This window comes from Motacilla alba, chromosome 5 (assembly GCF_015832195.1).
Source record: "Motacilla alba alba isolate MOTALB_02 chromosome 5, Motacilla_alba_V1.0_pri, whole genome shotgun sequence".
Taxonomy (NCBI): Eukaryota; Metazoa; Chordata; class Aves; order Passeriformes; family Motacillidae; genus Motacilla; species Motacilla alba.
In genome coordinates this window covers 26,039,696-26,067,333 of record NC_052020.1, presented here as the reverse complement: position 1 = coordinate 26,067,333, position 27,638 = coordinate 26,039,696, and the positions used below count along the sequence as shown (strand labels likewise).

Here is a 27,638-nt window from a genome sequence, read left to right as displayed (position 1 = left end):
GCTAGAATTTGTTTTTAAATTTTTACTTTATGTTAGTGGATTGCTTTGCTACATTTTGCCACTAGACAACTAAGTAAAAGGTTCTCCTGACAAAGTCTGGTCTTCCTTGAATGTTTTGTTTGCCCTTCTATTTTTTTATATTGTACCTGTTATCCTTTAAACTGGTAGCAAGGAAATCTCTCAAGTGCTTTTTTTTTTATTTTACGTATTCAAGGAGCAAACTGGCAAATATTTGAGATATTAAGCTAATTTCATACTTGCCATAAACTCCAAAAGCTGCTGTATATTCAGGAGAAGGATGGAAGAGTGCTCAATATTTCATCTTCATCTGTTCTTTCAGAATAAGACCAAAAAGCCTAGGCCAAAATCCAGTTGATTTTATTTTTGGTTCCATTAAACTAATTGTACTTGCCCATTGGAATAATATTCTCAAAGTGGTCATGCTTACATAGATTCTGCTACAAGTCATCTCTTGCAATAAAGAAATGCATGCTAGTGTTGGGAAATAGGACCTGGGGTGGGGGGAATATATGTGTGTACATACAAAATTTGTATTTATAGGAGGTTGTCTGTCTCAAATGGCAAATACGTTTCTCAGTATTATGGGGAATGAAATTACAATGAAAAACACTTAAAATGTCCATATTTGTAATCAGGATGAGTACTAAAAATGAGAGCAAATTGCTCAGTTCTGGTACTTCTGCTGAGGCATTAGATCAAGCTGTACTTGGGTATTGCAGTCTGTTGTGCCCTACTCTCCCATTTCTACATAGCAGAGATCCAACCTGCACAGCCAAATCTGTAACTGAGTCATTGGGTTGCGTAATATTAATGCAATTAGCACAATCTCATGTGAATTATTCAGTAAACATTACAAAGAGATGAGAGGATAATACCAAGAGCAGGACAAAGAGTTAATGACCAATTACGAGGTGGCAGTAAACGCCTCTGACTTTCACAGTTAGATACAGTCCCAGTTTCACCTCACTTGAGGGAAGACCTATCCAGTTGTCAGCACAAGCAGAACAATTTTGTATTCTCCATGTCTTCACCATGCAGAGAAAGCTTAATTCAGTCATCAATAAATTAATCCTTGTTGCTCAAAGGAAAAATGTCAGGATGCTATAAAAGTAGTTACGAAATATGTGTACTGTGCTGTCCACTGGAGTATGGTTGTCTCTTTTTCCAAGGGCTTCTTCCCATGTTCTGTTCATCTTGAGGAGTGAATGACATAATTAGGAATTGCTCCTGTTTGCCCTTGGGACGAATGGTGCTAGCTCCTTGGCATCTTCAGTGTGTTCTTGATGGAGGTGGCTGCTGGCTCCGGTGTTAGGCATACAGTGTGAGCTGCAGCCACTGAAAGAAAAGTTAAAGGATGGATGAGCTCTTGGTGTCCTTCCACAAATTGTGTGAAGACACCACCCTCTCTAGCTGCAAGGCAGCTGCTTGCTGCCACTTAGCATGGAGTGGCAGTGGGGAATTTTCTTGAGTCTCTTGCTCCTATTTCTTCTTCCCTTGCAAAAAGTGAAGGGTGTTTTTAATGGCCTCCCTAACAGAGGACATGAAGTTGAAACTTTCTAATTCTTCTTAACAAGATTTTTTTAAAGGTAAAGAACTATGCTAAGCCCCATTATAATTTAATACCATATCACTGTGTTTGATGTAAATTGCCTCATAAAAAAATCTCAAAAATTTTTGATGGACTTTAAAGATGATATGAAGAGACCACAGCCGTGCCCTTCAGCACCAACTGGAGTCTTACAGAGCAGCTGTTGCTGGCAGATCATGGATGTTTTCTGTGTAAAATCGGTAGCAAAATTTTAGGAGGTTTTGGGGTCTCTTATTGGGTGGTAATTTGAGATGAACTCTATTCATAGAGTTCTCCCTTGAAAACATGTACAATGATTAATACAATTAAAATTTAGCATTGTGACATTGTGTTAGACAGACTCTCGTAAGGCAGTTTACCTCCAGGACATTGAGCTTAATGATGCCGTCTCCATCTTTGTCAAAGGCGTGAAATGCCCCTAAAGTAAGGAAACAAAAGTACAGAGAGTAGATTAGGTTACTGTGTGAGTACATGATTCCCAGACAGGAAATCAAAGGGCGCTCCCATTGTGAAATGCCGACTTGCACAGGTCTTCACTTGTGGAGTCACTTTCTGCCGTGTTTTTCCTTAGTTAATTCAAGGAGAAACACAGTGGTTTCTTCTGTGTTTGTGTGAGACAACTTGTCATCCTAGATTCCCTAAGCACATACTGTATTTATTAACACCCTACATAGGGGCAGTAGTGCTGTGAACAAACTTTGCTGTATGATGGGGCTCTGAGCAACCTGGTCCAGTGCAAAGTGTCCCTGGCCACAGCAGGGGGGTTGGAACCAGATCATCCTTGAGGTCGTTTTCAACCCAGTCCATTCTACGGATCCACAGCTGTGTTTGGGGGCAGGAGGGGAGGCAGTGCCGTGGGACTGGGGCAGCCACTCACGGAACATGGCGTCCAGGCGCACGAAGCAGCAGATGAAGCTGTCAAAATCGATGTTCATGTTCTTGTCGGCGTAGCGCATGGTGATGATGTCGTAGAGCTGGTTGTTCAGCCGAAACCCTGCAGGGAAGCAAAATCGGGGCACAGCTGGGCCTCGGGCGGGGAAAGCGCTGCTCCGTGAGGGGGTGGGCCACGGGCGCTCCCCTGGCCCCGCCGAGGCTCAGGCTGGAGCGTCCTGCTGCAAGTGCTAAACAAAATCAAGTAAAGCTGCAAGGAGCTTCACTGTGTCCAGCTGCCTTCCTAAACCAGGAGCAATGATGTGAAGTTAAGATTTGAGAGGGCCCTTAGCACGTGAGTTACCTCAGGCTGTAAGTGTGAAGAGGAGAGCTGCAGCCCCAGGAGGCCTGACGGCTCAGCTGGCCCTCTGGGAGCAAATCAGCTAAAACTGGGGGACTGAAGTGCAGGAGGAATTTGCTATAAAAACAATCAAACAGTGGTCAAAAAATAGACAAGGAGGCAACTCCTTGGTGTGGTGGGATCAGACTTTGGCACTGAATGCTGCAGCCTGTGCTGTGCCTTGAAAGGGCCTGTCACGGTTTGGGTACAGCTCTTTGTTGGCTAAATGCAAGGTCATGCACAGCTTACGTGCTGTAAGACTGAAATGTTCTCAGTTCTAAAGTTAGGGCAGGAGGTATTTTCTCTTTTTACAGTGACAACTTCCCTGGTGAGAGCAGAAACCCAGAAAATAAAAATTACCCATATTTCTACCACAGCAGGAGTCTAAATCCAGGTATAGTTTTGTGTTTGGCAAAGAATTCCAGAATTACTGAGGTTTTGTAAAGTACAAGATAGCCATTTGTTTCTGTTCATTGATGTGCCAAAACACTACTGAAAACAAGGTGTCACTGAAATCATCCCATCTACGTTTATAGGGATACTACAGATTTTCTGATCAAAGAGGTCGTCTTGCTCCCTTAGAGACCTAGTAAAGACATCTGTGGGGGGAGGCCTACTCCCAAGGGGAAGAAGCATACTGGTGTGTCTGAGACAAGCAAGAAAAGTCCAAAGTCTCTCTTATCAAAATGAATTTCATTAGCTGTAAGTTTTGGAAGAATACTTTCTTCTTATTGTGCAGATAGAAGAGACTGAGCCCACAGGGCTCAGTACTGAGGAAACATTAACATGACCCAAGAAATGCCCACCTAATTGCCTGTGATGCACACCTGGACATAGACCTACTCCATTCTGTTTTCAGTGCCTGTACACTTAGGTTGAAGGTTTTCCACTGTTCTTTGTTTGTTACTTAGACAAATGTATAGAATCCAGAGTTTAAATGAAAGTAAATGTCTTCAGCACACCCTGGTCTCCCTGAATAGCAGGACCCTGAGTAGGACATCCTTAAGACAGCAAAGCATCACTCATGCATTCAAGAGGAGCTGAAGAGATCTATTTGGCTGGCATTGAGAAGCTCTATTGGGGGGAAAAAATATATTTTATAATTTCTCTAGGATCTGTCCTTAAAAGGCAGCACGGTGTTCAGTGATCTCACCCTGTGATGCACCAAAACAAAACAAAGTTTCTTCAGCTGTGGGCACTGCACAGGGGACAGTACCTGCATCATTGACTGCGTTGCGCATCTCGTAGCTGTTAATGGTTCCTGAGTGATCTGTGTCATAGCGCTTGAAAATTTTCTGGAGAAAGAAAAAAAAACAGACAACAGGAATAAAAATTTGTACTGCTCCTGAATGCACTCATTGAGTGGATATGGGGTGTGTGCCTCAGGCACTTGGAGGCTTTGCCACGTGCCTTATATTGCCACCACTGGGCACTCTGGGCTGTTAGCACGGAGTTCCTTACAGTTGCTGAGTAAAATAATTTAGATCCAATTTCTGGGAAGCAAAAAAGTTCTCCCCTTGAGACTCTCCTTGTTTGACTTGAGTTTATGCTGGTAATCCTCCCTCTTGATTGCCCTAATTAAGTTATTATTGAGGCCTGATTCTAGTTCCCATCATTCTCCTTTAATTTGTATGCCTCTGTGCTACTCTCGTGGGGAAGTTTGTACATGAGGTATTCAGGCTATTTGCTTAGGCTATGAAGTAGGATGAGGAGAGACATTACTTTTCATTTTTGAAGCTAATTCACTATTATTTTTTAGCCTTTCTTTTTGATGGAGCATATGTGGAGAGTTCTAGTTTTCCTGTAGAACACTTGCACTGCAGAAGCTGTGAAGAGGAGCTGTGAAGATACCAGCAATACCTGCCAGCTTTTAATCTTGTCCCAGAGATGTCGAAATTCATCAAAGTTTATCTTCCCTGAGCCATCTGTCTGTGATGCAAACATTCAGGTAAAAAACCCACAATACTTTTAGGATAAAATTAATTAAGTTTGCAACTACTGGTGAAAGGATGAATGTAAAGCTCCTTAGCATAAAGAGTTGATTCAGCTGTGCAGTAAAATATTTGTGAACATTTGGTTATTGTGCATAGCTTAGTGCTTAGTGCTTCAGGAGTGCAAAGTACTACTTTGTGTAAAAGATAACTTCTGGTACAGGACACAGCCTTGCCTCTGGAAGTATTCTAAAAGTGCATGAGTAGGATGTTTTAGTGGGCTCCTCTGAAATACCTCCAAATGTGAAGCTCACCCAATGCTTTTTAAGACAACTGAGCTTTACTCTGGAGTGAAGCTCTTTCTGCCTTCCTTAAAATGAATTGAGAAATAAACACAATGTTGACTAAAGCTCTTTACAAAAATGTGTTTAGGCTCCAAATGCATTTTGGCTGTGGGTTGTAGTTACACTTTTGTTTTGGTTATATTTGAATGCACTTACATTCTCTCAAAATTGTATTATCTCAAACTGGAAAGCCTAGGGTGGTTGTGGCAGCAGTAACCATGTGGCATCTTATAGTGGGTTTTATTGCACTTGCTCCAGACAAGTTCTGCCTGCATTGCAAGCTGAGCATACAGTAGAATGTGTGATACATTATAAACTTAAAGAGATAAATCTAGTAAGTTTATTGGCAAGAATATGTTGAGTTTGTTTTAAATATAATAATGAAAGAAACATCATGCTTTAGTACATAATGTGGCTAGTCTCTGATACCTAAAGAAGGGTGTCATACTGACTGATTTATTCTGTTGCTTTCTTTTTAAGGATATTTTTCTCTGCCAATTATGCTAACATTGAGATGACTGGAATTAAGATGTGCCAAACTAGGGGGGCTTTTTTGTTATCTGAGTACAGACTACAATTTGCTGTTTTGTTTCCCTGGCTTACTAAGATGTGCATGTGTGTGCATGGTGGTGAGAAATAGTGAACTCGAGTGGTTTCAAGCACTCCCTTTTCACCAGGAAAGGATACATCCATTAAAGCAATCATGCTGCGGCAGGATTCCAATTCAAACCCTTCTGACCTTAGGTCCTTATCTGAAACAAATAGTCCCAGGTGAATACAAATCATGCAAAGCAGCAAGTGATTTTCCTCTCAGGTGTAACTCTAATCAAAGTAAAAGCCAAACCTACTTCGTTCATCCAATAAGAAATGAATGGTAGAGAAATCTGAAAAGACTCTATTGTCTGTGAATTAGATATTACTTTTCTTAACTTGTTATATACAATAAAAAACTCTGGAAAACTCTAAACTAACTTCTAGGTTACTAAGCAAGTTCAGTGTCTGTAGGTTAAAGTTTGCTAAACAGGGAGAAAGGTTTGCCTCTCCACTAGAAATTTTTTTAAAGGGCATTTGCATTTTTTAATGAGAATTGCATTGTTGTTCCAGTGGTAATTCCAATGAATACATCTGCTCATTTCTAGATTATCAGTACTAATAACCTGTAGAGATCATCTCTGTGAAAAGTTCAGCTTGTGAAAGTCTCAGATGCATTGTCTATGGAAATGTAACTAGGAAATTTCTGCTTATGACGACATCAACAATTTTTAGAAACTTGGGTGGGGAGTTATGCTCTGTCACAGATTTCTTTGCCCAGGGTTAGTAAAAAACACGCTCAAACTCACGTTTTTTTACGACATTATTGAGAACATTCCTAAGTTCCTCAGCATTGATCTCCATGTCCTGATGGAAATGTGGTGAGAATATCATTAGTTACAGCATTCTTTATGAAAAACAATTTTATGGATGGATATGCTAAAAGTCTTTGGTCACTTTTCAATAAGAGTTATACATGTTTCAAACCAAAGAGCATGTTCTACTTCATGTGAACATTAGTCCAACCCTTTCCTGAGTCTGCAGTACAAGGGAGACCTGAAGTTACCATACAGTGCTCATTAACTACAGCTAGAAGAATGACTGGCAATTTCAAGCCAGTGTATAAGTCAAATAGCAAAATCAGAAAATTTCTGTATCCCATATGCAGCCACTTCACTTACGCAGTTCTTTGATCTGTTTTTATCTTTAACTTCCCTTGTTAAGCATATACCAGAGGGCACTGCATTTCTAACTTGTTTATACTTGCTGTGCAAAACAGCATCTTGTAGGAGAGATAGGAGAAAAAAGCTGAAATTAAGTAAGACACCCTCAGACACATTGAGAATAGTTTATACATATATATGAGGATAGCTGTATACTTAAAGGGGTTTTTATTTGATTTTACTTATCTCAAAATTGGAAAGAGAATTTGATGGGAGGAAATTCAAAGGAAATTTTAATATTCAATGTTTTGAATCCATGGAATAGTTGATTTAGGAGCAGTTGTGGCTAGGCTGCTTTGAGGGCAGAGACAGAGATCAATTGTATACTCACATCCCCAGCAATCTGTCGGAAAATATTCCTGAACTGTTTTTGCTCTTCACTCTCCTCATGAGCTTTTGTTGAAGAACGCTGAAAAGAGAAAAGCAAAGGATGGATCCTAAGCCCAGTGGAAAAGAGAAAGGGCCTGGATGGCTCACTTACCCTTGTGTGAGAGATCATCTTAGTGAATCTGGAGGCCTTTGGAGGAATGGCTTGTCCTCCCACGCCTTTCCCTGTGTTTTTGTTAGTTCTCTTCCTTAAAACTGCCAAGTATTTAACTTCATCCCATTGTTTTCCCTTCTATTTGAAGGAGCCTAAATAACTACTTCCACTGGTAGATATCTTCTAATTTTTTGTTCCAAAATATTGCCAAAGAGAAGTTTGGAGCAGAAGAGGCTTATCAGAGAATCAAAGAATGGTATTGGTTGAAAGGGACCTTAAAGATTATCTTGTTCAAGCCCCTCTGCCATGGGCAGGGACACAGTATCTGCCTCACAGCTGCTCTGTAGGCAATAAATGAACATGTGCGAACTCTTTATGATGTGGGGGGCCCCTTGCTGAAGACAAATAGCATATGAGACAGAGGAAAACGAGGAACATGAAGCTTTCTCAGACACATGGAAAATGCAACCCTTAACTCTGAAGCTGATACTGAAAAGGGAAATGAAAGTTATAGGTAACAAAGTGGATTTCTTGGCTTATTTATTGTTTTCCTTTGTCTGAATGCAGAGTAAAGTTTAGATTGGTTTTCATTTCACCCCCTGCATGCTCTAGTAGTCATGCAGCAGAACAGCACCCTTCCTGTAAGCAGATGCTCCAGCCATGCCCCCAGATGCCACTAGCCTGGATGTGGGATCTGGCTGTTGGATGTGTTGTGTCTCACCTACCTGCAGGAAGAAACTCTGAATTTGCTACTCTGTTTTCCTACTCTCTGGTAGCAAGGGAGAAGAGGAGGTGGGGCTGGAGCTCCTGGGTTCACCTGTCCTTTATCCTCTGGCCAACAAGGACTAGGATAGAGGTGTGTATTTGTAACAGGAGAGGCTGTGGTCACTGCTAGGAGCTTCTGCAGCCCCTCGGGTGCAGTTTGTGTGTGTGCCCTCTGTAAAGTGGCATTGCCTCAGGGGGCTGAGTGGAGGTGAGCTGAATGTGGGGAAGGAATCTCACACAACCAGGATTCTTGTGTGAGAGAGCAACCAGGAGATGTTTTCAAGCAACTAAATCCTCCTGCAGAGTTATTAAATTACTGAAGGGAGAGTTTCTCTGTGCTCATGCTCATTAGATCCACATAAACCAGATGAGAGTTATGCAAAGATTTGATGAGAAGCTGTTTAGTATCTCAGGACACCTCTTTGCCCCATTCCTGTGCTCTCCTCAGCCACTCTTTAGTGCTAGCCAGACCAAGCCCTATTTCCCCCCTCTGCCACTTGCTGCAGAAACCTTTTTCTCATCTGCTTGGGTTTTTTCACCATTTTTGCCAGCATTTTCATCTGTTGTCAGCTCCTTATTGCTGTTTGCTCTGTCAGAAACGAAGATGATAGGCTAGAAGAAGAAAAAGAGAGCAAAAGAGAAGTGGAAATTACAGGAGAAATAGTGGAAAGGAAAATATTTGGTTACAAGCATTCTGTGGAAATTACATGCAGCAACAACTCTTGCTCTTGAAAGTATGACGAGAGAAGCCATCTTTTGGAATGAAAGAAAAGAAAGGATTAAATAAAAAGGTGGAAAATATTCTGCAGTTACTGCTCTCCTCATGCTAAAAAATAGCTGCAAAAGTATTTTTGCAAAATAGTGCAATTTCTGTGCTCTAGCTTTCCTAGTCAGAAAGACAGCAATTGAACTGTGTTTGGTTTGTTGTTGTTTTTGTTTCGGTTTTGATGTTTTAGTTGGGTTTTTATTGTTTTTTCTTTGGGGTTCTTCCCCTTTTTTTAAGAAAAAAAAGCCTCCCAAATGCTCATCATTTAAACTGATGAGCCTGCCCCTCAAGGACAGTAGCACTGAAAACAAACCAAACGTGAATAGTACACAGAAAAGGACTTATTTGTGTAGGAGCTTGTTAGTTATATGAAGCATATGTTCTTTATCTGTACTGATTCTTGAAGCACTCGGCTGTAAGCAGCCATGTGCAATTGTTCTAGTTTGGTGCATTTAAAACAAGGAAAAAACTGCTATATGATGTGAATGTATCACTCTAGAGTATTAACTACAATCAGCCTCTCTTGGGATTAACATATCTGATTATATTTTCAAGGTCTAAAATGTGTTGTGTCGAATCAAAAATAGATTCCGGGACTTTGGTGAGCAGAAATTTCAGGAAAGGGGAGTGGCTGCTGCACTAGCTGGTGGAGAGCAAGTGTGCAGGCACATGTCTGGAGAAGGGGTGCTTTTCACTAGCAAGGGGTGTCAGGTTGCCTGTGGAGGGGCAGGAAGGAAGAACAGTTTGAGCAGCCCAGAGGACTGAGCTGATAAAGCTGAATAGTTTGTTACCCTTTCACCACCCCTTTTAGTGAGAGGGGTTTATGATGCTAATGCTATCTCATTAGAATCTCATGTAGGAAGACAAAACCTTTGCTGCATGCAAATGGCCTCGTATCCAGCACCCTTCATTAACTAGGTCAGTTTCCAGACACAGAGAAAATTATAATAACAAGGAACTCTGCCCCTGCTCATGCATTGCACATGCTCTTTGTCTTGCTGGCACTTAGAACATTGCACAGGTACCTACCTTGCCCTTTTTCTTCTGCATGAAGAGACAAAATTAAAAAGTGCTTAATCAGATTATGCAGAGCTGATGGCAAATGTTTATTTTTTTATTTTTCCCTTTCTCATGTTTATTTTTCCAGTTCCTATACTCATACAAATTTTCCCATTTCCTATATTTATACAGCTTTCAAATCACTAAAAATGAGGGAACATGCACCCACCAAGAAATGGCATACTGAAGGAAACACATTGCAGAAACCATAGCAAAACTGTGTCTCATCTCGTCTGGGGCTTTGTCCGCTTGAATAAAATCTCTTTTGCTCTGAGTATTCCTTTTCTTTTTCCCAACCTGCCAGAGCAGTGGAGATTGAACTTCTATGCCCATAGACCAATGATATCTGAGGTGACAATTTAATTCCCTCACGTCTGGACAGTTGTTTTTCACTATGACAGCAAACAAAAGGGGAACATTTCTGAGCAAGGTTTGATGGAGCTCAATTCTGTACAACAGCACTTCCTCTGATTTTTTTCCCAAGACTTATTGTATTGTTAGCTTTCGTTTATTCCCACAAAGATGTGTAAAACTCCAGGGGGAAGAGTTAGAATTTATCATGGATGCTATTTTGAGTCAGAGTGCTATCAGGATCCCTTTTCAGAAAGCAGGTGCTTCAAAATAAGGTAGTTTTTTCTTTATTTGATGAGATGTCAATTTCACAAAGAAAGTATCTCAGGGCACAGAGCCAGGCCTCCCTTGGTAAACGGATAATCTCCATTGATCAAGGCAAAAACAATGCTTAGCATCCAGCTTCTTTATGCCAGGACCAGATTTCAAATCTGCATTTGGTCTGAATCAAGTTCAGAAAGTAGCATATATAAAGCAAGTGTCAACAAAAGTATCTTGATGAGAAAAAAGATGAGAATTTGTGATAATGTGCTGTCATGTAGCTGCAAATGATTTCCTGCTGCAGGTTTCCCTAGGTAACATGTTCCTCTTCTCTCTACCCCTATACACAAAAGAGGGCCAGAACAGTACTTACCAATGGACGTTCTGCCTCAATCATGTTTTCAACTTCCCTAAGTAGAAAGCAGAAAATAAATAAATCAGGAAATTGACTGTTCCCAAAGTTGCTTGTTTCTTTAGGGGGTTTTTAAGCAGCCACTTGAGCTTTCCAAGCAGCCAGTGGTGTGGGCTGGCTCCCAGCATTACACCTGCAGGCTTTAGGAGTAGCTTTTCCTCTGTTTGAGCTGAAGATCCCAAGTACCATTTCCAGGACAGCCACCACCTGGCTTATTCCTGTAAAGAGTCTTAATAACAGTGAACTGGAAGTAAAACAGAAGTTCCTTGGCCTTAGTCAATGCCTAATGGTTTGTTTGCAAAGGATATCCTGCAAGCATTAAGCTTCTCCAAAGACAATTCAAAGCAGGCTCTTGTTAATCTATAAAGTAAGCTTGTGGAAATTAGTTTTCAGCTTGGAGTTCCTAATGAGGTTAAGAAAATAAAAAGCAGGGTGTAGCAAACTGAAAACATGACTTTAGCAGACTAGTGAGGTCACTCCACCTATTTAGCTAGATAAATGGCTTTGCAACTTACTCTGAAAGACTTCTTTTCTCTGAGAAGACCCTGAGGATGAATTCTCCCTCCTGGTGGGGGTCATATGTCGATGGGATGATGACGTACTCACTGGGAGGTAACCGGAAGCGCTCAGAGATTTCTCGCATGTTTATGTAGGTCTTACTTCTAGCTTTGGAGGCATTGTAGAGGAAAAAATCCTTCTGCAAGTGGTGCTTAGTACCATGCATCTGCAGAACAAATGAGTCCATTTGTCTTCAAGGAAGCCTTGCCCATTGCCCAGGTAGGTTGCCATGCGGGCAGTGCACGGCTGGGACAGAAAACACAGGAAGGAGCAGCTTAGCAAGCAGGGAGCTGAGGAGTGGTGGTAGCTGGTGGCAGGTACACTCTGTCACCTTTATGTTCCCACTGACTGAGTCTAGTTGGTTTCTGAGCGCTGCTCCAGGGCCCACCTACAGATTGTGTGGCTGACTTCTGCTGTGCAGGCACTTTTGTTAGATGCTGGGTTGTATGTAACCAAAGCTCAGCCACTTTCCTTGGAGGGTGCATGGCAAGGAAAGGTGTAAGCAAACTCCTATATGCAAAGTGGTAAAGTGAAGATGGTTTCAGTGTAAATGTGTCCTTGTCTAGACAAAACATGAGTTCTGTATCTGCTAAACAAATATGACAATCAAACGTTGTGTTAGTTCAAATATTAAAACTAAGCCAAGAATTGTTGGCTAAACACATTTGCAGGCTGTTTTTTTGCAGAAATAACCATCTGTAAGATAGTTGGCAAAGACAACATTTAGATGTCATCCTCATGCTTTCCAGGTAACAGCCTCTAGGTGAGCTTGTTAGCAAAACTTGTGATGCCAATGATTCAGCTACTATGAGGCTCAGAGAAAATGTAATCTCTGTATTTTTAATAAGCTTTCTTCAATGTCAGAAAATACCATTCATTTTCTAAACAAATTCTAAGAACGCAGACAAAACTGTGACTGCAGAATGTAGGCCATTTGTGTTATTTTTAGGAGGAAACGCAAGTGGTTTAGGGTGGTTATCCATGGAGTGAAAAGGCTAAGCCCCCACAGGCACTGCTTCCTGGATCTCTGACCAACTGTGCAAGGGATGGCCAGGCCACCACAGAAGAGAAAAGAAGCACTGATGAAAAGGTCCAAGTGAAAATGGGGTGTGAGTGCAAAGGAACTAAAAACTACTCACAAAATGTTACTAATAAACACTCAAAGCAAAAAGGTTAGCAGTTCTTCTGCTGTTACATCCCCGAAAACAAACTTGACTGGACAGTCTCCTGCTGACTTACTGCCAGGCACTACAGTAACACTAGTATACACCAAGATGTCAATCTGGCTCCCTTCTGCGCATACCTCTTTGGGCACCTTAGGGAGAAACAGAGAGAAGAAACAGTCAGAACTGCAAGGGGAGACTACATGTTTATAGGTCATACAGAAGGGCATTCTACTACAGTTCTGGGGACACAGTAGTTAAAATGCCCTTAGTCAGATAAGCACTTTCCCTCTTCCTTTCTAAGTTTTTTGGCATCTACATGAAATCAGCTAAAATCTGAACCAAATATGTTTGTGCAAGGGACTGAGTAAATTGACTTTTTCATCAAGTCAACAGCATGGATGGAGGTTAATTGCTACGTATGAGTCTTGGAAGTCTGTTTCCTTTTTCATGCTCTTCTGCCAATGAAATGCTTAGTTTCAGAAAGGATAAAAGGGAGATTGAAGAATATATGGGAAAGTGTATGCTAAAATCTGGCATTAGGTCACTATAAAAGCCTAAAAAGTGTCTTACTTAATAGATGGGTAAACCCTGACATTACTACAGTACAAGCAGTTAGAAAGACTTGAATTTCCTTCCTCTCTTCAGATTTTCTGACTTCCTTGCAAAGCAAAAATGGCAATTGATATAATCAGCTTGAATGATTCAGTGACTCTCTTGGTAAATGCATACTGTCAGGATGTAAGTCTCTGAGATCAGTTAACGAACCATCACGACCCCCATTCGTATGAGTGGATCGTGACACAGGATTTGCAACCACAGTGCAAAGAGCAAAATCTAGAGCTGTTACCTCATAGATGGCAAAGCCAATGGTGTACAGGTTGGCTCCCAGCTTGCGCTCTTTCCTCCTGTTTTTCTGCATCAGTGCGACAAGGAAGCTGCAGATAACTTCTTCATCCTCAGGATCATCATCTTCTTCCAGGAGCTTCAAGCGATACTGGGGATTGGTCCAAAATGTATCTGTGAAATCCCACCAGCAACCCAAAGAAAACATGTAAAGCTTCAGTCTTCTAATGATGCTCATGATCAAAGAGAACTTTTAAGTTCCCTGCCTATGGCTCCTGAGGGAAAGGTTAAAGTTTGGCTAAGACATACATGGGTTTTTTTAAATATTATGGCTATTACTTAATTCTAACAACTGCATAGCAAGAGGATATATGGAGAACCGTCATCTGACAAACTTCCTAAGTCCCTAAAGCTATTGCTAATCCACAAAAGTGAATTTCCCAAGTGAAAACTAACTGTTAAGATGAAATTTATCCCTTTTACTTGTGGCACTGTGAAGTACTTGAACAATGACTTATCTTTGCCAGGGCTGCCTTTTGGGCTTATCATGTTCTGTTACAGCAGAGTGACAGAAGATTTCCAGCGACCACTTGCATGCCTTGTCCACTGAGGATGCAAGGCTTTTCCTATGGCTGAGCACTAACCAGGCTGTGGTATGACTTAGCCTTTGGGATCTAACCTAGTCCCCATCAAAGAGGCCATATCTCTAAAGACCCTTTGTTTACCTGGATAATTGCGGCAACCTCCAGCTGAGCAGCCTCTCACCCAGCGTCCTTCGTTGACTGACACGGTCCAGGTCTGGAATTTATCCACTTCCAGAGTATCTGGTGTGAGGTTACAGATCTCAAGCTTCGTGAAGTGCCTCATGAAATCTTGAAATGATATCCTGGAGGAATTGAGAGAAAATTGAACCTAAATGCATTTACATGGCTGGCAGTTGTCTGAAAGACCCTGAGGATGTGGGGGACAGTGACCAACACCACTGTCACTACTGGGACAAGTTTGCAGTGGGAGTGCCATGTTTTCCAAATGCTTTTGTTCTGCTGGTTGGTCAGTTACCACAGGTACAGCTCCAAACTCAGAGAAACTGAGCTGAGAGGATGGTAAGTAGGAAGAGTGATGGAGAGCTTGTGAAAGTGTAGCATAATTAGAAAGACTGTGCTGATGGCACTGAATAATCCCTGGCGGGAGAGTGAGAGGATCACAGAGCAGGGCTTATTGGGAATGTGAAGGGGAGCAGAGATCACTGCAATGGTTTTAGCAGATTTGTAGTAGTGCAGTGGCATTAATTTTTTTGCTATGATTGCATATTTCCTAGAGAAACTGATGCTCTTACCAGAATTCCCCATCCTCCACGACCTTGTGCTGCAGGCGGATTTTCTCTGCTTCGTCAACAGAATCCCACTCCTCTGACCTTCAAAGGAGTAAACAAGTTAGCTTAAGATTTGCAATATAGTTTTCATCAAACTTTCTACACTTTAGCCTCATAGAGTGAAAAATCAAGAGTCATCTTGCTACCTCCACATAATTTTTCCTTTGTAAGCCTTGCAATTATTTGTTCTTAACGCTATCCTCTTCTCCACATGCCCAAATTAAAGAAGAAATTGTCCTACTTCTCTCAGCCTTCTCTTAGAATTCCTCTTAGTAGCTCTCTAACACCTGCTGAACTGTGTTAATTTTACTTAGCTTGAATAAAAAGGTGTTTGCATATTATCATTGCTGGCATACCTATTGAAATTCCTTTAAGGAAAACACTGACATCTTGCTTAATTCAGTTCTTTCATAACTTAATTTCCATTTATTAAAGCCTCTCAACATCTCATTAGGTACTCTTTTCTTTTTCATAGTTTCAGCTAAGCACTCAATCAACTTCAAAATTACAACAAAGACAATTCAGATACCTCATCACTGAATATTAGAATTATGCAAAAGCTGCATAAAGGCAAATAAAGCTGCAATTTCTCTTTCAAATCGTGTGAAGCTCTTTTTTACTCACTTGTCACTCCAGGCTCCATTCCATTCCACCTGGCCCCAGGGGTTTCTCAGCCTTACCAGACGTATTTTTTCCCCTTTAAATACTGTCTAATTGAAAAAAAAAAAATAAATAAAGGCAACAAGAATAGACTGAGAGTAGGTTTAAAAGGAAATGTTCTGCCTATCACCACACCCTTCAGCGATGGTGCTTTTCTGGGCCATACCCCAGCCTGATCTTCTTGGGGTGGCTGTAAGACCAGGAGGTGGCCGCCTTTGCCGAAGTGGGCGTTTCCCCAGAGAGCCAAAACTTGGATAGGTTTCTTTGTCCACAAGATTTTTACTTATTTGAATATAATTTTGTTTCCTTAGCTCATAATTTCTTTTGCTTTACACTCCTCTCATGGCTTTGCTGCCGCGCGTGGGGCCAGGCCAGCGGCGGCTGCAGCTGCGCACAGCTGGAGAGGAGTGGTGCACGTACCTCTTCCACGGCCGTCACGGAGTAGGCGTGCCCTTTGACGAGCCCGCAGGACATCCGTGTCTCGTACTGCATTGGCACTATGGTCTATTAGAGAGAGAGAAACACCCGTGGGACTCACGCAAAGCTTAGCTGCCTGCTCGAGGGCACGTGCTGCCACCCTAGGCTTTCACAGGGAGGGTGACACTGTTCAGCTGACAGGATTTTTTGCCTTGTTCTCAAAGTGGTCAAGCTAAGTGCCCATAGAATTCACGTTGATGATTAGAAAGGAGCGAAGTATAAATTGAAAAAGGAAAAGGTTGATAATATCAATTGGAAAGGACATTTTCTGGTGTCTTTTCCCCTTTTTTGTAGGCTATTGCTTTTTGCACTTGGAACATGGCAGGATATAGCACACTTAATCAAATAATTAGCTTTTTGTATTAGAAGGACTGTTCAGCCTTTTCTAGGATGGTATGTTCTTGTATAGCTCTGTAAGGTTACTACACATGAACTGGTTAAAAAGCAGAGCAAATCAACACCTAGAATACTTTCATCTTTCCACATGGCTGCTATCTTATCAAAATGACATTTAAACACCCTATTTGATACACTGTGCCTGGTAACTGACACTGTCTTGTTGCATCTAACTTTCAGGAAGGGCATAACTGTGTTGCTCAGGTATAAATGCACTTGCTGTCTTAGTCATCAGCTTTTAGTGTGTCTGATGGATTTTTACTTGTTTATCTGTGAAATCTGGAATTGGGAACAAGATAGCAGATGCACACAGCCTGCTGTGCTTGTATGGGAGCTGTCCAGTACCAGTGAGAGGGGCAGACCCTGCCACATGCATGTGGACCAGGACCTAAATTTCCCCTTCTTCTCTGTGCCTGTTGCTGAGAGATACCTAGAAAGTCCTGTCAGTAACTCTGCCACCCTTCTTGACACATCTAATGGCAGAAAAAGACAGGGCTGGATCCTGGGGAAGAATTAGTAAAGTCACACAGAAATGTTCTCAGCTTGCACAGGGAAGATCTCATCCAAATATTTCCTGGATGTTGCAATTGTTTTCCATTATTTCACTTCAGCATCTATTTGGTTTCTTTTCCCTTGGTTCCTTTTCCATGCTATAACCTCACACCAATTTCCTTTTTTCTTTGTTTCTTCTCATGTTGTTGCCATCATCACTTGTCAGAACTCCTTTCTCTTCTTTCTATTGAAGAACATTAATTTCTGGTGACCTGGACAACTCAAAGTCCAGGTTTTGGAAGTGTTTCATCTGCCTCTTTCCATAAAGAATCCTGATTTTTTTTTCCTGGTGATGGTTCAGGAATATGCAATAACCAGCATCACAACAGCTGCTGGGGCAACCAGTATAGAAAGAGTTTTGCAATCTTCTTTTAGTATACAGTCATTAAGGAGGAAATTCTCCCCCAGACATGGGAGGTTTGGGTAGTCATGCTTGCCAAACAAGATAGTCATACTGGTATTTCCCAAAGAATGACACCATTTCAGTCCTTTAGGAAGAACTAAATATGGATGTCAGAAGAGAAAAAAATCAGTTGTTTCAGCTGCAAATGCAGAAGAAAGTTTGCACAACCAAAAGTATTGAGTGATGTAATTGTGGAGGATTTTTCTTTGGTGGTTTTTTTTTTTTTTTTTTTTTGGTTTTTTTTTGGTTTTTTTTTGTTGTTGTTTTTCTCCCACCCTTCCCTACGCCCCTGTAAAACAAGAGATGTAATTTCATTGTCATGGAAATGCAGCACCCTAAAGAGCAAGGTATGACAGCTGCCTGACACAGAGAAGGCAGCCAAGTGTCCCTCTAAAGTTCGAAAGCTTCTAAGTTGTCCAGTATGGGATTTTTTCTTAGAGGGTTTTAACATCCCTCTATTTTGCTAGATACTTATGTGGGTATGCTGGAGTTACTTTGTGTTTCATCACACATATAAAACTCCACGTGTTTTTTCTTTTCTGTGTTAGGCATTTTTAATGAGGACTTTGTTTGCAGTAATCAAAAAAAAAAGCGTGCACAAAAAACTAGAGCATGCTCTCCTCTATTAATGGCTAGAGCACTCTGCCTCAAAATAAGTTCACTAAGAGCTATTTTGCCTGGACCGAGAGCTATGCAGAGCTTGCTTTTTCTTTCTTTGACATTCCATGCACACTCAAGGATTTTGTTCTATTCTAGTATTTTAGTTTTTTCATTCTCTCCACCCTATTCCAGCAAGAGACTTGATAAAATCCACTAATAAATTTCTTATTCTGCAAATTATAAGCTTGTGTCACAAGCCAACAGCCGTTTAATGCCTCAGTATCAGTGAAGCCCTCTAATATCAGTCACGGTGCTGGAAAGCACTGAAGTCTTTTAACACACACATCAACCAGCATCCATTTCATTAGTGTTATTCTGAGAAACCAAATAAGGATTTAAAAGCATAGGTGATATGTTTCTCTAACAGTTTGTAGATAAAAGCATTCTGAAGTCACCTGCTTAGGAGACATACCCAGGCTGGTCTCTCCTCAGTCCCCTGGTAGTCTACAGTAGACTGAGTCATCTGTGCATTTTCTTGATTCTTCACCATGCGAGCAATCAGTTCCCCAATGTTGCTCCGAGGAGCTGATCCATAGGAAAAGCCTAGGTCATCCTGGCACAGAGAATGGGAGAAAAGTATCATGGAGGAAGATGAGGGGTAAAAGATAGCCCAGATTACTTCTCTTTTTCCTCATTATGTCCATACTTATCTAAAGTGGTCGATAGCACTGTTCTCCCACCTTTACTGAAATATGGTACTCCATAAAGTATTATTTTTTTACTTTTTAAATTTACCACAATAAGTGAAGACGGTCTGAAGCCATGTGGACAATAAAATGTTAATCTGCACACTTAAGATCTTTGACATGAAGATTTGTGTCTTAACCAAGTTGCAGCATCCTCATATTAACCTATTTCATTGTGTTAGGGTCTTGAGAGGGAAGAGGTACTGGTTTTGCTGATTGTACCTGTTCTTTCCACCTCCATGTTCTACTTCTGTTTGTTTCCCTTTTGGTACTCACTGTTTGCTAATGGCTGGTCTCTAGGGGGGATTGCTCCGTCTCCTAGAAATGGATGTTTTCTATGTGGCCTAAACCAACCAGTTCCAAAGGTCATGTACATTTGGTTATGAATAGAGAGGTCCCTCTCCTCTGTCATTTCTTATCTGTAAAGTTCATATGGACTCACATCAATGGAACTGGCCATGAGGGATCCTCTGTCAATGGCATGTTTCATGATTTTATAGATATCTTTAGGGGCATCCTTTATCTCGTAGAACTCTGTGACTCCTCCGGTGAAATCCTCCATGGCTTCAGTGGTGTTGCCTCCCTTCAAAGCTTCATATGACCCATGGAGTCTTGAGAAGAGATAAAAAGAGATCTTTTAAACAGGTATAGATACCACCTATATATTTATATCCATCTTGTGTGTATAACTACAGCTATGTAAACACACATACTAAAATCCCACAACCCATCTGCCTGGTAACTCACAAATTAAAAGTTCTAAAACACACCACCTGTGCACATAGGAAAAAAAGAAAGATATGCTGAAAATCAAATGTAGATTTCTGAATGAGTAGCAAAACTTCTTAGAAAATACACTTTAACCCATCCCCAACTCCAAGGCATGGGAAAAGGCATTGGTGTATTTAGGTATAATCTCTGTGTGCTTCTAAACGCTGTGTGCAGCGGAGTAAGGACCGCCCAAGCAGAGCCTCGCTGGGCAGCCCGGCACAGCCCCGCGGTTCGCCTTACTTTGCATAGGCCTTTTCCAGCAGGGCGCTCCAGAACTCGTTGCGCTGGGAGGACTTGGTAAAGACCAGCTGGTTGTTGTAGGTGGGTAAGCAGTCATCGATGACGACATCCACCCAGTCTCCATAGCGCCAGAACTGCTCAAAGGCAAACAGAAAACAACCAACTGGATTGACTTGGTGCAGGAAGAGGAAGCCTGGCTGAAAAGTCAGGCTGAGAGGGGAGAAATGTGGAAATATACTACTTTGCAATGTGGCCAAAACTGATGGCTACTGTGAGGGAGGTAGCTGTACTGAATTCCCCTGGGCAAAAAGTTCCTTAAGTGAACCAAAGGAAATGTGGAAAGCAGTCAGTCTTTTCCAAATAAGAAGTTCTTCGAGAACTTGTTTTGACAGACCAGCTATTTGTGGGCCTAAAAGCAGCTGCTCTTGCCAAGTGCCTTCGTGTCTGTGCTGGCTGCAGTGCTGCATCTGAGCAGTGAGGCAGGACCAGGCACCTGTTGCTACTCCTTACACCCAGGACACTGCAATCTGCAAATGCTTCCTTGCTGGGTTAACGCTCCCTAAATGCTTTTATTGGCTGGCCCTGCTGTGACTGCCCTGATGGAAGAGTTTGGGGTGAGGCAATTCAATCCCTTTTCCTCCCTGCTGTTACTCATGCTTCCAAACGGTGGGGAAAGAGAGAAGAGCATGCCAAGAGCAGAGCCTTGGGTAAATGCTTATGCTTACCACTGGACAGAGCGACTCACCTGGAAGTGAAAGATACCAGCATAGTTTTGTATGAAGGACTGGTCATGCGGAATGACTCTACAGAGTAGTTTTTTATTCAATGTCAGGCAAGCAATGGCAGCCAGAAACCAGCAGTTACCTGTAAATGAGCAGAAGGAACAGACAAAATGAAGGGAGAGAGCAATTAGAATCGAAGGGAAAACCTGAGGTACTGCAAAGAGACATGTTAATTCTCAGTAGAGAATGACTCTCCATGTGTTCTGCAGTACTTTAGCACTTTATCTGTTTGTGCTCTAGAAATGCTCATGGGCATTGTTCATGGCTTAGTACACACAGGCTAAACAGATGACATTCCCTGTACTTTAGAAAAAGCCTAAAATCTGATGAGCACTGTTACCTGCATTAAGAATTCCCTGTGTCATGTGAATCTTTCACTAAAAGTTCTCACCTAGATTGCTACTAAGCAGATGTCAACAATTTGCTGCAGAGCAAAGGAATCACTGAGACAGAGGATTTCATATATTACCTTGGAAATGAAAGAAAATTAAGTGAGAGCTAAACCATGATGTAGACTTTAAAAAGTGCAGAGTATAAGTAAGAATTTCATACCTAATTCTCCTTGGCAGATATCTGTTCTGTTGGCTCCACCAATAATAAACCGTGGATTCTCACAGATTTCCTGCAAAAAAAGAAACAGATGCATGAGCAGGAAAGGTGTGCATGATGATGCCTATTTAGCACAGAAGTAAAGGCAGTTTTAGAACATTTTAGAACCTCTCTGTGAGAGAGGTTTTGATACTACAAGCTATCCTATAGGAATAGGATAGCTTGTGGTATCAAAACCTCTCTCACAGTTTTCCTCTGCATAGTTTCACTATGAAAATGTTTTGGAATCTGGATGTTCCAGACTCCAGTCAGAGTTTTCCCCATGCACCAACAGGTTTTAATATTGAGCCTGGGGTGCTCCCTCTTTACTGTAATGTGAAAACACACTGAAAGGAGAAGAATTTGGGAAAATATTTTTTCTGCACAGTTATGAAAAAAACAAAACATTGGAGGAGACAGGAGAGAAAGTGGATGAAAAAAACCACCAGGGGACCAGACTAAATAATTTTAAAATGATCTTATGTCCAATTTGCAGTAACTGGCATGTTGGGGCATTGAAAGGGTTGAAGAATGTGTTTCATTGGGAATGAACCTTGGCATTACTCCTTCTTAAAATTAAAGGATCAGATGTGTAATTAGCAGGACTAATCAGTTGCTGGTTAAGAGATTTTATTCTTTTCCTCATGTTGTAGTATTTAATTGACAGCACTGCATTAAAAAATGTGTACAAGTATAATCTGTCTCTGAGAACAGGAAGGCCTCCTTTCATCCTTCACATTGCACAGTGTATTGGGTTTGTCTGTATTTATACTACAACAGGGTGGGTACAAGATGCTATACAGGCATAAATAATAAAGACATTTCTGCAGGGAGGGAAGGCAAAAATGCAGCAAGTGAGGTGGGACAATTACAGGCTTAAATAGCACTTTTCTATAATGGACAAAGACTGTAGTGTAGAGGAAAACCAAGGAAAGCAGCGGCTATAATCTGTCCTACAGTGAAAAATGTCCATGCTTTATCCCATTCACCATACTCAAATACTTGGGATGGAGAAGAATAAGAAGACACAACTTCTGGATGCATCTCTTATGAGGGTAAGGAAAGAAAGATATTGCAACGTGAGGAGCACTGTCCTGAGCAGCTGCAAATTCGGAAGAAGACAAAGTATAGTCCAAGAGCCCAATCTGTTGAAAGATATTGGGACTAGAGTGGGAAGGAGACAGAACAAACAATTGAAAATTGCTTGTGTGGCAGCATACATGGGCAGCTGATGCTACCTCTATTGTCTAAAGCTTTTTATTAATATCATCAGGGCGGCCCTGGACTTTCCCAGACTCATGTTTCAGGTCTAGTAGTTTCACTTGGCTCAAACCCACTTCTTTTTTTCTGAACTAACTTCACAGTTATCAGAAGAGTTGCTTTGATTTAAGTATTTGGATTTGTCATATGGCAAGACAGAGAGACCAACTTCTTCCATGCTCCCTACCACCAACCCCTGCAGGCACTTTACTTTAATTGAGGGAAGGAATGGTGGGATTGTCCTGTTATTTTGGGCCTTGGTCAGCTGTTGGGGTCCAGTTCTGTCAAAGCAGATGTTTCAGATGCCTTCCTGCTTTTCTCCACTCACTTGTCTTTTTGAAAATATTCTTCCTTACATTACTGTGATGCTCTGCTGAAAACTAGTCTGAAATGCCAGGTTTTTGGTTTTGGGTTTTGTTTTTTTTTTTTTTTTTTTTTTTTTTTTTTTAACTCTATTATCATATTTTGGCTTGATCTTGCTCTTATTGTAACTAGCTTTGAAATCCAACATGCTGTGTTTTGGTTGAAAGTAGTCAGCTGCCACCTAGTTGTTTCCAAATATTAAATGTACAGTGATGTGTTACTCAGAGCCATTTATTGCATATTGGGGTCATTTGTTTTGTAGGATGCTCAGTAAAGGAATGCAATAGAAAGAATCATGCAATTGTCATGTGGCCTGGTTTAGCTATGACATAAATGCTTTTCTTGCATTTCTTTATGCAGGCCAGGTGTGTATAGCACACTGTGGATATGATTTTAATTTTTATTTCCTTAGTTCATCTCCATCTGCACTAGTTTGCTGAGTACAGCTGAAGTTGTAGAGAAAGGTATCAGGATCTTCCAAGGCTGAAGAACTCATTCAGCAGAGTGAGATGACCTGGTGTCCAACATGCAGGTGGCAGGTCTGTCCTTCCAGTGTTCCTGGCTGAGCAAGGAATTGCTCTTCATCTCCTAGGTCAAGTTATCACAGAGAATCCCAACAGGCTGCACTTCATGGACATAATGATTCATCTTTTAAAAGAGCCTCTTCTGATCTGAGTGCCTCAGACTGCCTTGGTACTATCCAAAGGAGCTTTGTGTTGCACTGGGTTGATCCAGTTCAGACTGTAATTTTATTACAAAGAGTCAGTTCCAGCAAAGAAAACAAAGAATCCCAGGAAAAACCTAGTTGTGGTGCATGCTGCATTCTGGGAAGAGATTGCTTATGAGTCAGTTGGAAGGGAGCACTGGAAAATGCAAAGGCAGCATGCAACTAAAAATGGCATTTGACCTTTGTTACATTTTCATTGGCTTTTCATCTCTATCAAGAAGAAATCTGCCAGTCAGCTTATACTGCTGCAGCAAAAGGCACTCATTCCTTTAAAAACTGCTATTAATAAACTATGGCATTCTAAGTAAATTCCCTAAACTGATCCTATCAAACAGAGGAAGGCTCTTTTTCAGCCTAAGACAATTTGTAGCCTCATTGTCTCTTGGTCTCTTGTGGTCTAGACCACGCTTTTAAATGGCTGTGCTGCACACTTCAAGGCACAGCTCAATGTCAGACACCAAGCTGGTTTTAGTTGGATTATTTAGCTGAGCTTCTGAGTTGGATTATCTTCTTCTGAAAGTTCTGTCTTGGTGGCACTAACTTCCATCTTTGCTTTGTGGTATGACCTGCAGAGGCACACATTTTGTGATTACTAAATTCAAACAGCTTCACCTGTGTGCAGTAGATGATCTGACTGATTAATTTTCATTCCAAGCAAAATCCAGCAGTTAGTTGTTTTATTTATTTATTTCATTTTATTTATATTCATTATGAAAAAAATAGCTCCTCCTGGTGATTTTCTGGCTATGGAGAGGATCACCACAGGGAAGTCATTGAATGTGGTGGTTATGTTGTGACTTGGCTGTGAGCAAGGAGAACGACAATGGTGCATTTGAAAGCACAGTGTCACAGTAGAGCCTTCCTATCAATACCCTGGTGTCATTAGATCCAAACAGGACTGCAGCAGGACCTCTCAATATTCTGTGTTATGTTATAACACAGACTTTTTCTCAGCTCTCAAAGATCAGTGGCCTCATCTTTGCGCTCAGCTGTGAGAAATTCCCGCCGGCAGCATAGTTGTGAGAGGCACAGCCAGTCAATGAGCTGGATATTACCTGTTGTAGGTGTAAACAGCTCTTTGGGCTTTTCTTACCTGCTGTGGGTGGGAGAATAATTTAATATTTTGCATTAACTGAGCAGGGATTTAATTTTCCCTCTATGTATCTAAAGCATGGTCCTGTGTACTCTGAACAGAAACACTTGAGGGATGGATCCTGCAGACTTTACTCAGGGGAACTTTCAGGGCTCTCACTTGGCTTTTGTCTGAATTGAGTATTAGGAGATCACTGTGCATTCATGTCATGGCATGGCAGTCAGTAGCTGGGTAGAATTACAAATACCTTTTTGCTGCCCCCATGCCAGGGCTGCCAGCTGCCCTGCACAGCACCTGTCCTTCTGTGGGTAAGGGACAAGGCCAGTCCTCATACATTTGCTGCCCTCGCAGCAGCAGAGGACAAGCCTTTTGGGAGGTGGCAGAGGAGGACCTGACCTCTGGGTAGAGGGGCTTTGATACAAATTGATGAGGTGACAAGTCTAAAGTGACTCAGGAAGCCAGAGAGTCAGGAATAGGTTGTGTATTTCCCAGCCCTCTGTTTTAAGTGGGATCAGAGAGCACATTGATCACTTGTTTATTTGCTGTGTCTAAAGGTATGTAGCACATAAAATGGCACAGGGAAAGGATCTAGACTGGTCACATTAGGATATTCTCTCAGGAATTCTAAACTGCGAGGGTTTGTTTTTTTGGTTTTTTTTTGACTACCTTATCAAGTTTTATTCAACTATTGATCTGAATTTCAAAGTGATTAAAATTACCACTTTATTAAAAGTATATTTTATAAGCTAAAGTATTTTCTTTCTTTGGGGGGAGGGGGGGAAGCTGTTGCAATTTAACAAGAAAAGAAGTTGTCCATATCTTTACAGACTATTACAAAACACACCCTGTGCGATTGAGTATGTGTGATGCTTCAATGATTGCTTTAACCTCTTAGCAAAATACTCTTTAGCCCAGTATTACTCCCGGCTTGTGTAAAAAAACCCAGATAGCTTTGGGTTTGAAGTTTACATTGTATTTTTAGTCTTACATGGTCCCCAGCCTGTGGCCGCTACATGAATAGTAAGTCCAAAGTTACATATTCATGAGTGACTTAAAGAAATGTCTTTGGAAGTAAGACCCTAGTCTGAACCTTTCCAATAACAAAGGCTTGATCTGTGCCTGCATAGTTATATAAGACAGGTCTGAGGTTATGTTGTGCATTTCTTTTGTTTTGATGCTTTCTAATATGACACTTTCAGTCTGTCTGCTGCAGGATGCTGGCACTCATCCAGCATCTGTACTGCTGTACTGCTTACCTCTGCAGAAAGGGAAATCCCATCCCTTTACATGACTGACTTGGGGCTGCATTTAAGTCATTCACATACATTTCTAGAGGCTGATGCAGCCATGGTTATGATGAAGGAATGACAGGGCACAAGTGCACAGGGCACAGCAGATGGGGGATTCATTTCGATCCCTCCACATACTCAAGTTGTTGTTGTGACAGAAACACGTGGCCTTCCTCCACGTCTGTAAGAGCCACCCACAAAAGCTCATGGTCTTTTGCTATTCAGTTACACTCCTGTGGTCAGTTTTATCTATCACCACTGACTTTGCCACTGAAGCACGGATTTGGGCACAGGGGATGTATGGCAAGTATAAAAGAGGTGGCCAAAAACTGCCCAAGACATGGAGCTATGGAGGATCCTCAGAACAACACCCCCACTGTCAGACACGGGATGGCAGGGGCCAAGGCACTGTCCCAGGGGCTGCCTTGCTGCAGGGGAGCAGCTGCCCAGCAGATATGACAGGGAAAATGTCTAACTCCTCCTGAAGTAGGAGGGAGAATCAACTGGGAACTGAGGTGTTAGTCCTCTGCCAGTGAGAGAGATAGGGGAAAAAAAGATGAAAAAGAATAGGAGGGCTGGCTGGGGAATACCCACAAAATAGGAAAATGAATGGTATTAGTAACCAAAAGTGGGTCTTCATAGTGATTAGAATACCCACATTCATAGTAAGTGGGATAAGCAATGCAGGGAACAACGGACTAAGAGCTGTCCTTTCATTTTCACACATGAGAAAAATGGTGGAATACCAAAATATAGGTTTAAGTGAAAAAAAGTAGCGTTAAAAATATTAGGCCTCCGCAAACCCAGTAGCTTGTTGCAGAAGGAGGAGAGTTTTTCTTTGGTACTTTCAGACAAGAAAATCCCAGGCAAACCATGCAAGAAGAAAATTAAATTCCCCATATTTCTTTCTAAATATTTAATTCCATCTCTTTTGTTGCTGCTGTTTTATTGTATTTTAGTCATTATATACACATCACCTAAGGTTTCACAGCCCTAGCTAGTTATCTCCCAGGAGAGCTTTAACTGGAAATATATTTCCAGTTAATCTGCCTGCCTCTCCAACACAAAATTTCTGCAAAAAAGTAAGCTCAGGGTGTATACTTCAATTTACAGAAAAAGGCAATCAGCAAACATGTTACTTACACGTGGTCTTTTCCATTCGAATTTGACGGGGCTTTTCTGGCTGTAGAAAAGGGACGACTCATTTGGGGGGAAATCAGGATCTTCATAGAGAATGTTTTTCTCCAGGCACTTCTTGTGAAGCTCTTCATAGGTCTTCTCCTTTATGCGGATAATGGGCTGATTGCGACTTATAATGGCAGAATAAATGCCCCCTGTGCCCCCTCCTGCCCCCTCCGTAGTGCCAGCAGTGGTGCTGGGGACTGACCCAGCAGCCGTTTGCTGAGCCACTGCTGCATTTATGGCGGTTGGCATGGGAGTCAGGCTGACAGCAAATGCTGAAAGACAGCAGGATCTTGCAAACTGGAAGGAAATTTCAGAAAAGAGGAAGTTATTGTGCAAACCGTTTTTTCTGTGCGTTGAAAGTCTTCTAGTCAAATTTGCAACCCAGAAAATTCCATGTGGTTTTGCATCCTCCTAAAGGACATATTTTGTCATCAGAAATTGGAATTTGTTGCTTGATGTGGGACAAGATGATCAGTTGGCTCACTCCTGTATCCGAGTTGTATCTAGAGCGTGTGTATGTGCTGTCCTGTGCGTGTAAGCGACCAGAAGGGAGAAGCTTTAACC

General features: G+C 41.6%; 1 protein-coding gene across 3 annotated transcripts; it reads right to left on the bottom strand.

Moving 5' to 3' along the window:
- Positions 1-362: 362 nt before the first annotated feature.
- Positions 363-27,638, bottom strand: CAPN3 (calpain 3). 3 transcript variants are annotated; one of them, XM_038136999.1, is made up of 24 exons: positions 27,033-27,636; positions 21,122-21,191; positions 20,533-20,651; positions 19,788-19,921; positions 19,219-19,387; positions 18,503-18,643; positions 16,023-16,106; positions 15,567-15,652; positions 14,907-14,984; positions 14,296-14,456; positions 13,575-13,744; positions 12,865-12,876; positions 11,519-11,727; positions 10,965-11,001; positions 9,950-9,964; positions 8,665-8,766; positions 7,240-7,317; positions 6,495-6,552; positions 5,842-5,906; positions 4,740-4,808; positions 4,096-4,174; positions 2,487-2,603; positions 1,969-2,027; positions 363-1,356 (listed from the first exon to the last, which is right to left on the bottom strand). In XM_038136999.1, exons 1-24 carry the CDS (start codon positions 27,321-27,323, stop codon positions 1,330-1,332), a joined length of 2,430 nt encoding a protein of 809 aa, XP_037992927.1. In that variant the 5' UTR covers positions 27,324-27,636; the 3' UTR covers positions 363-1,329. The 3 variants fall into 3 exon arrangements, with proteins under 3 accessions (XP_037992927.1, XP_037992928.1, XP_037992929.1); XM_038137000.1 differs by lacking the exon at positions 9,950-9,964 and having other exon boundaries at positions 27,033-27,638; XM_038137001.1 differs by lacking the exons at positions 8,665-8,766; positions 9,950-9,964 and having other exon boundaries at positions 27,033-27,637.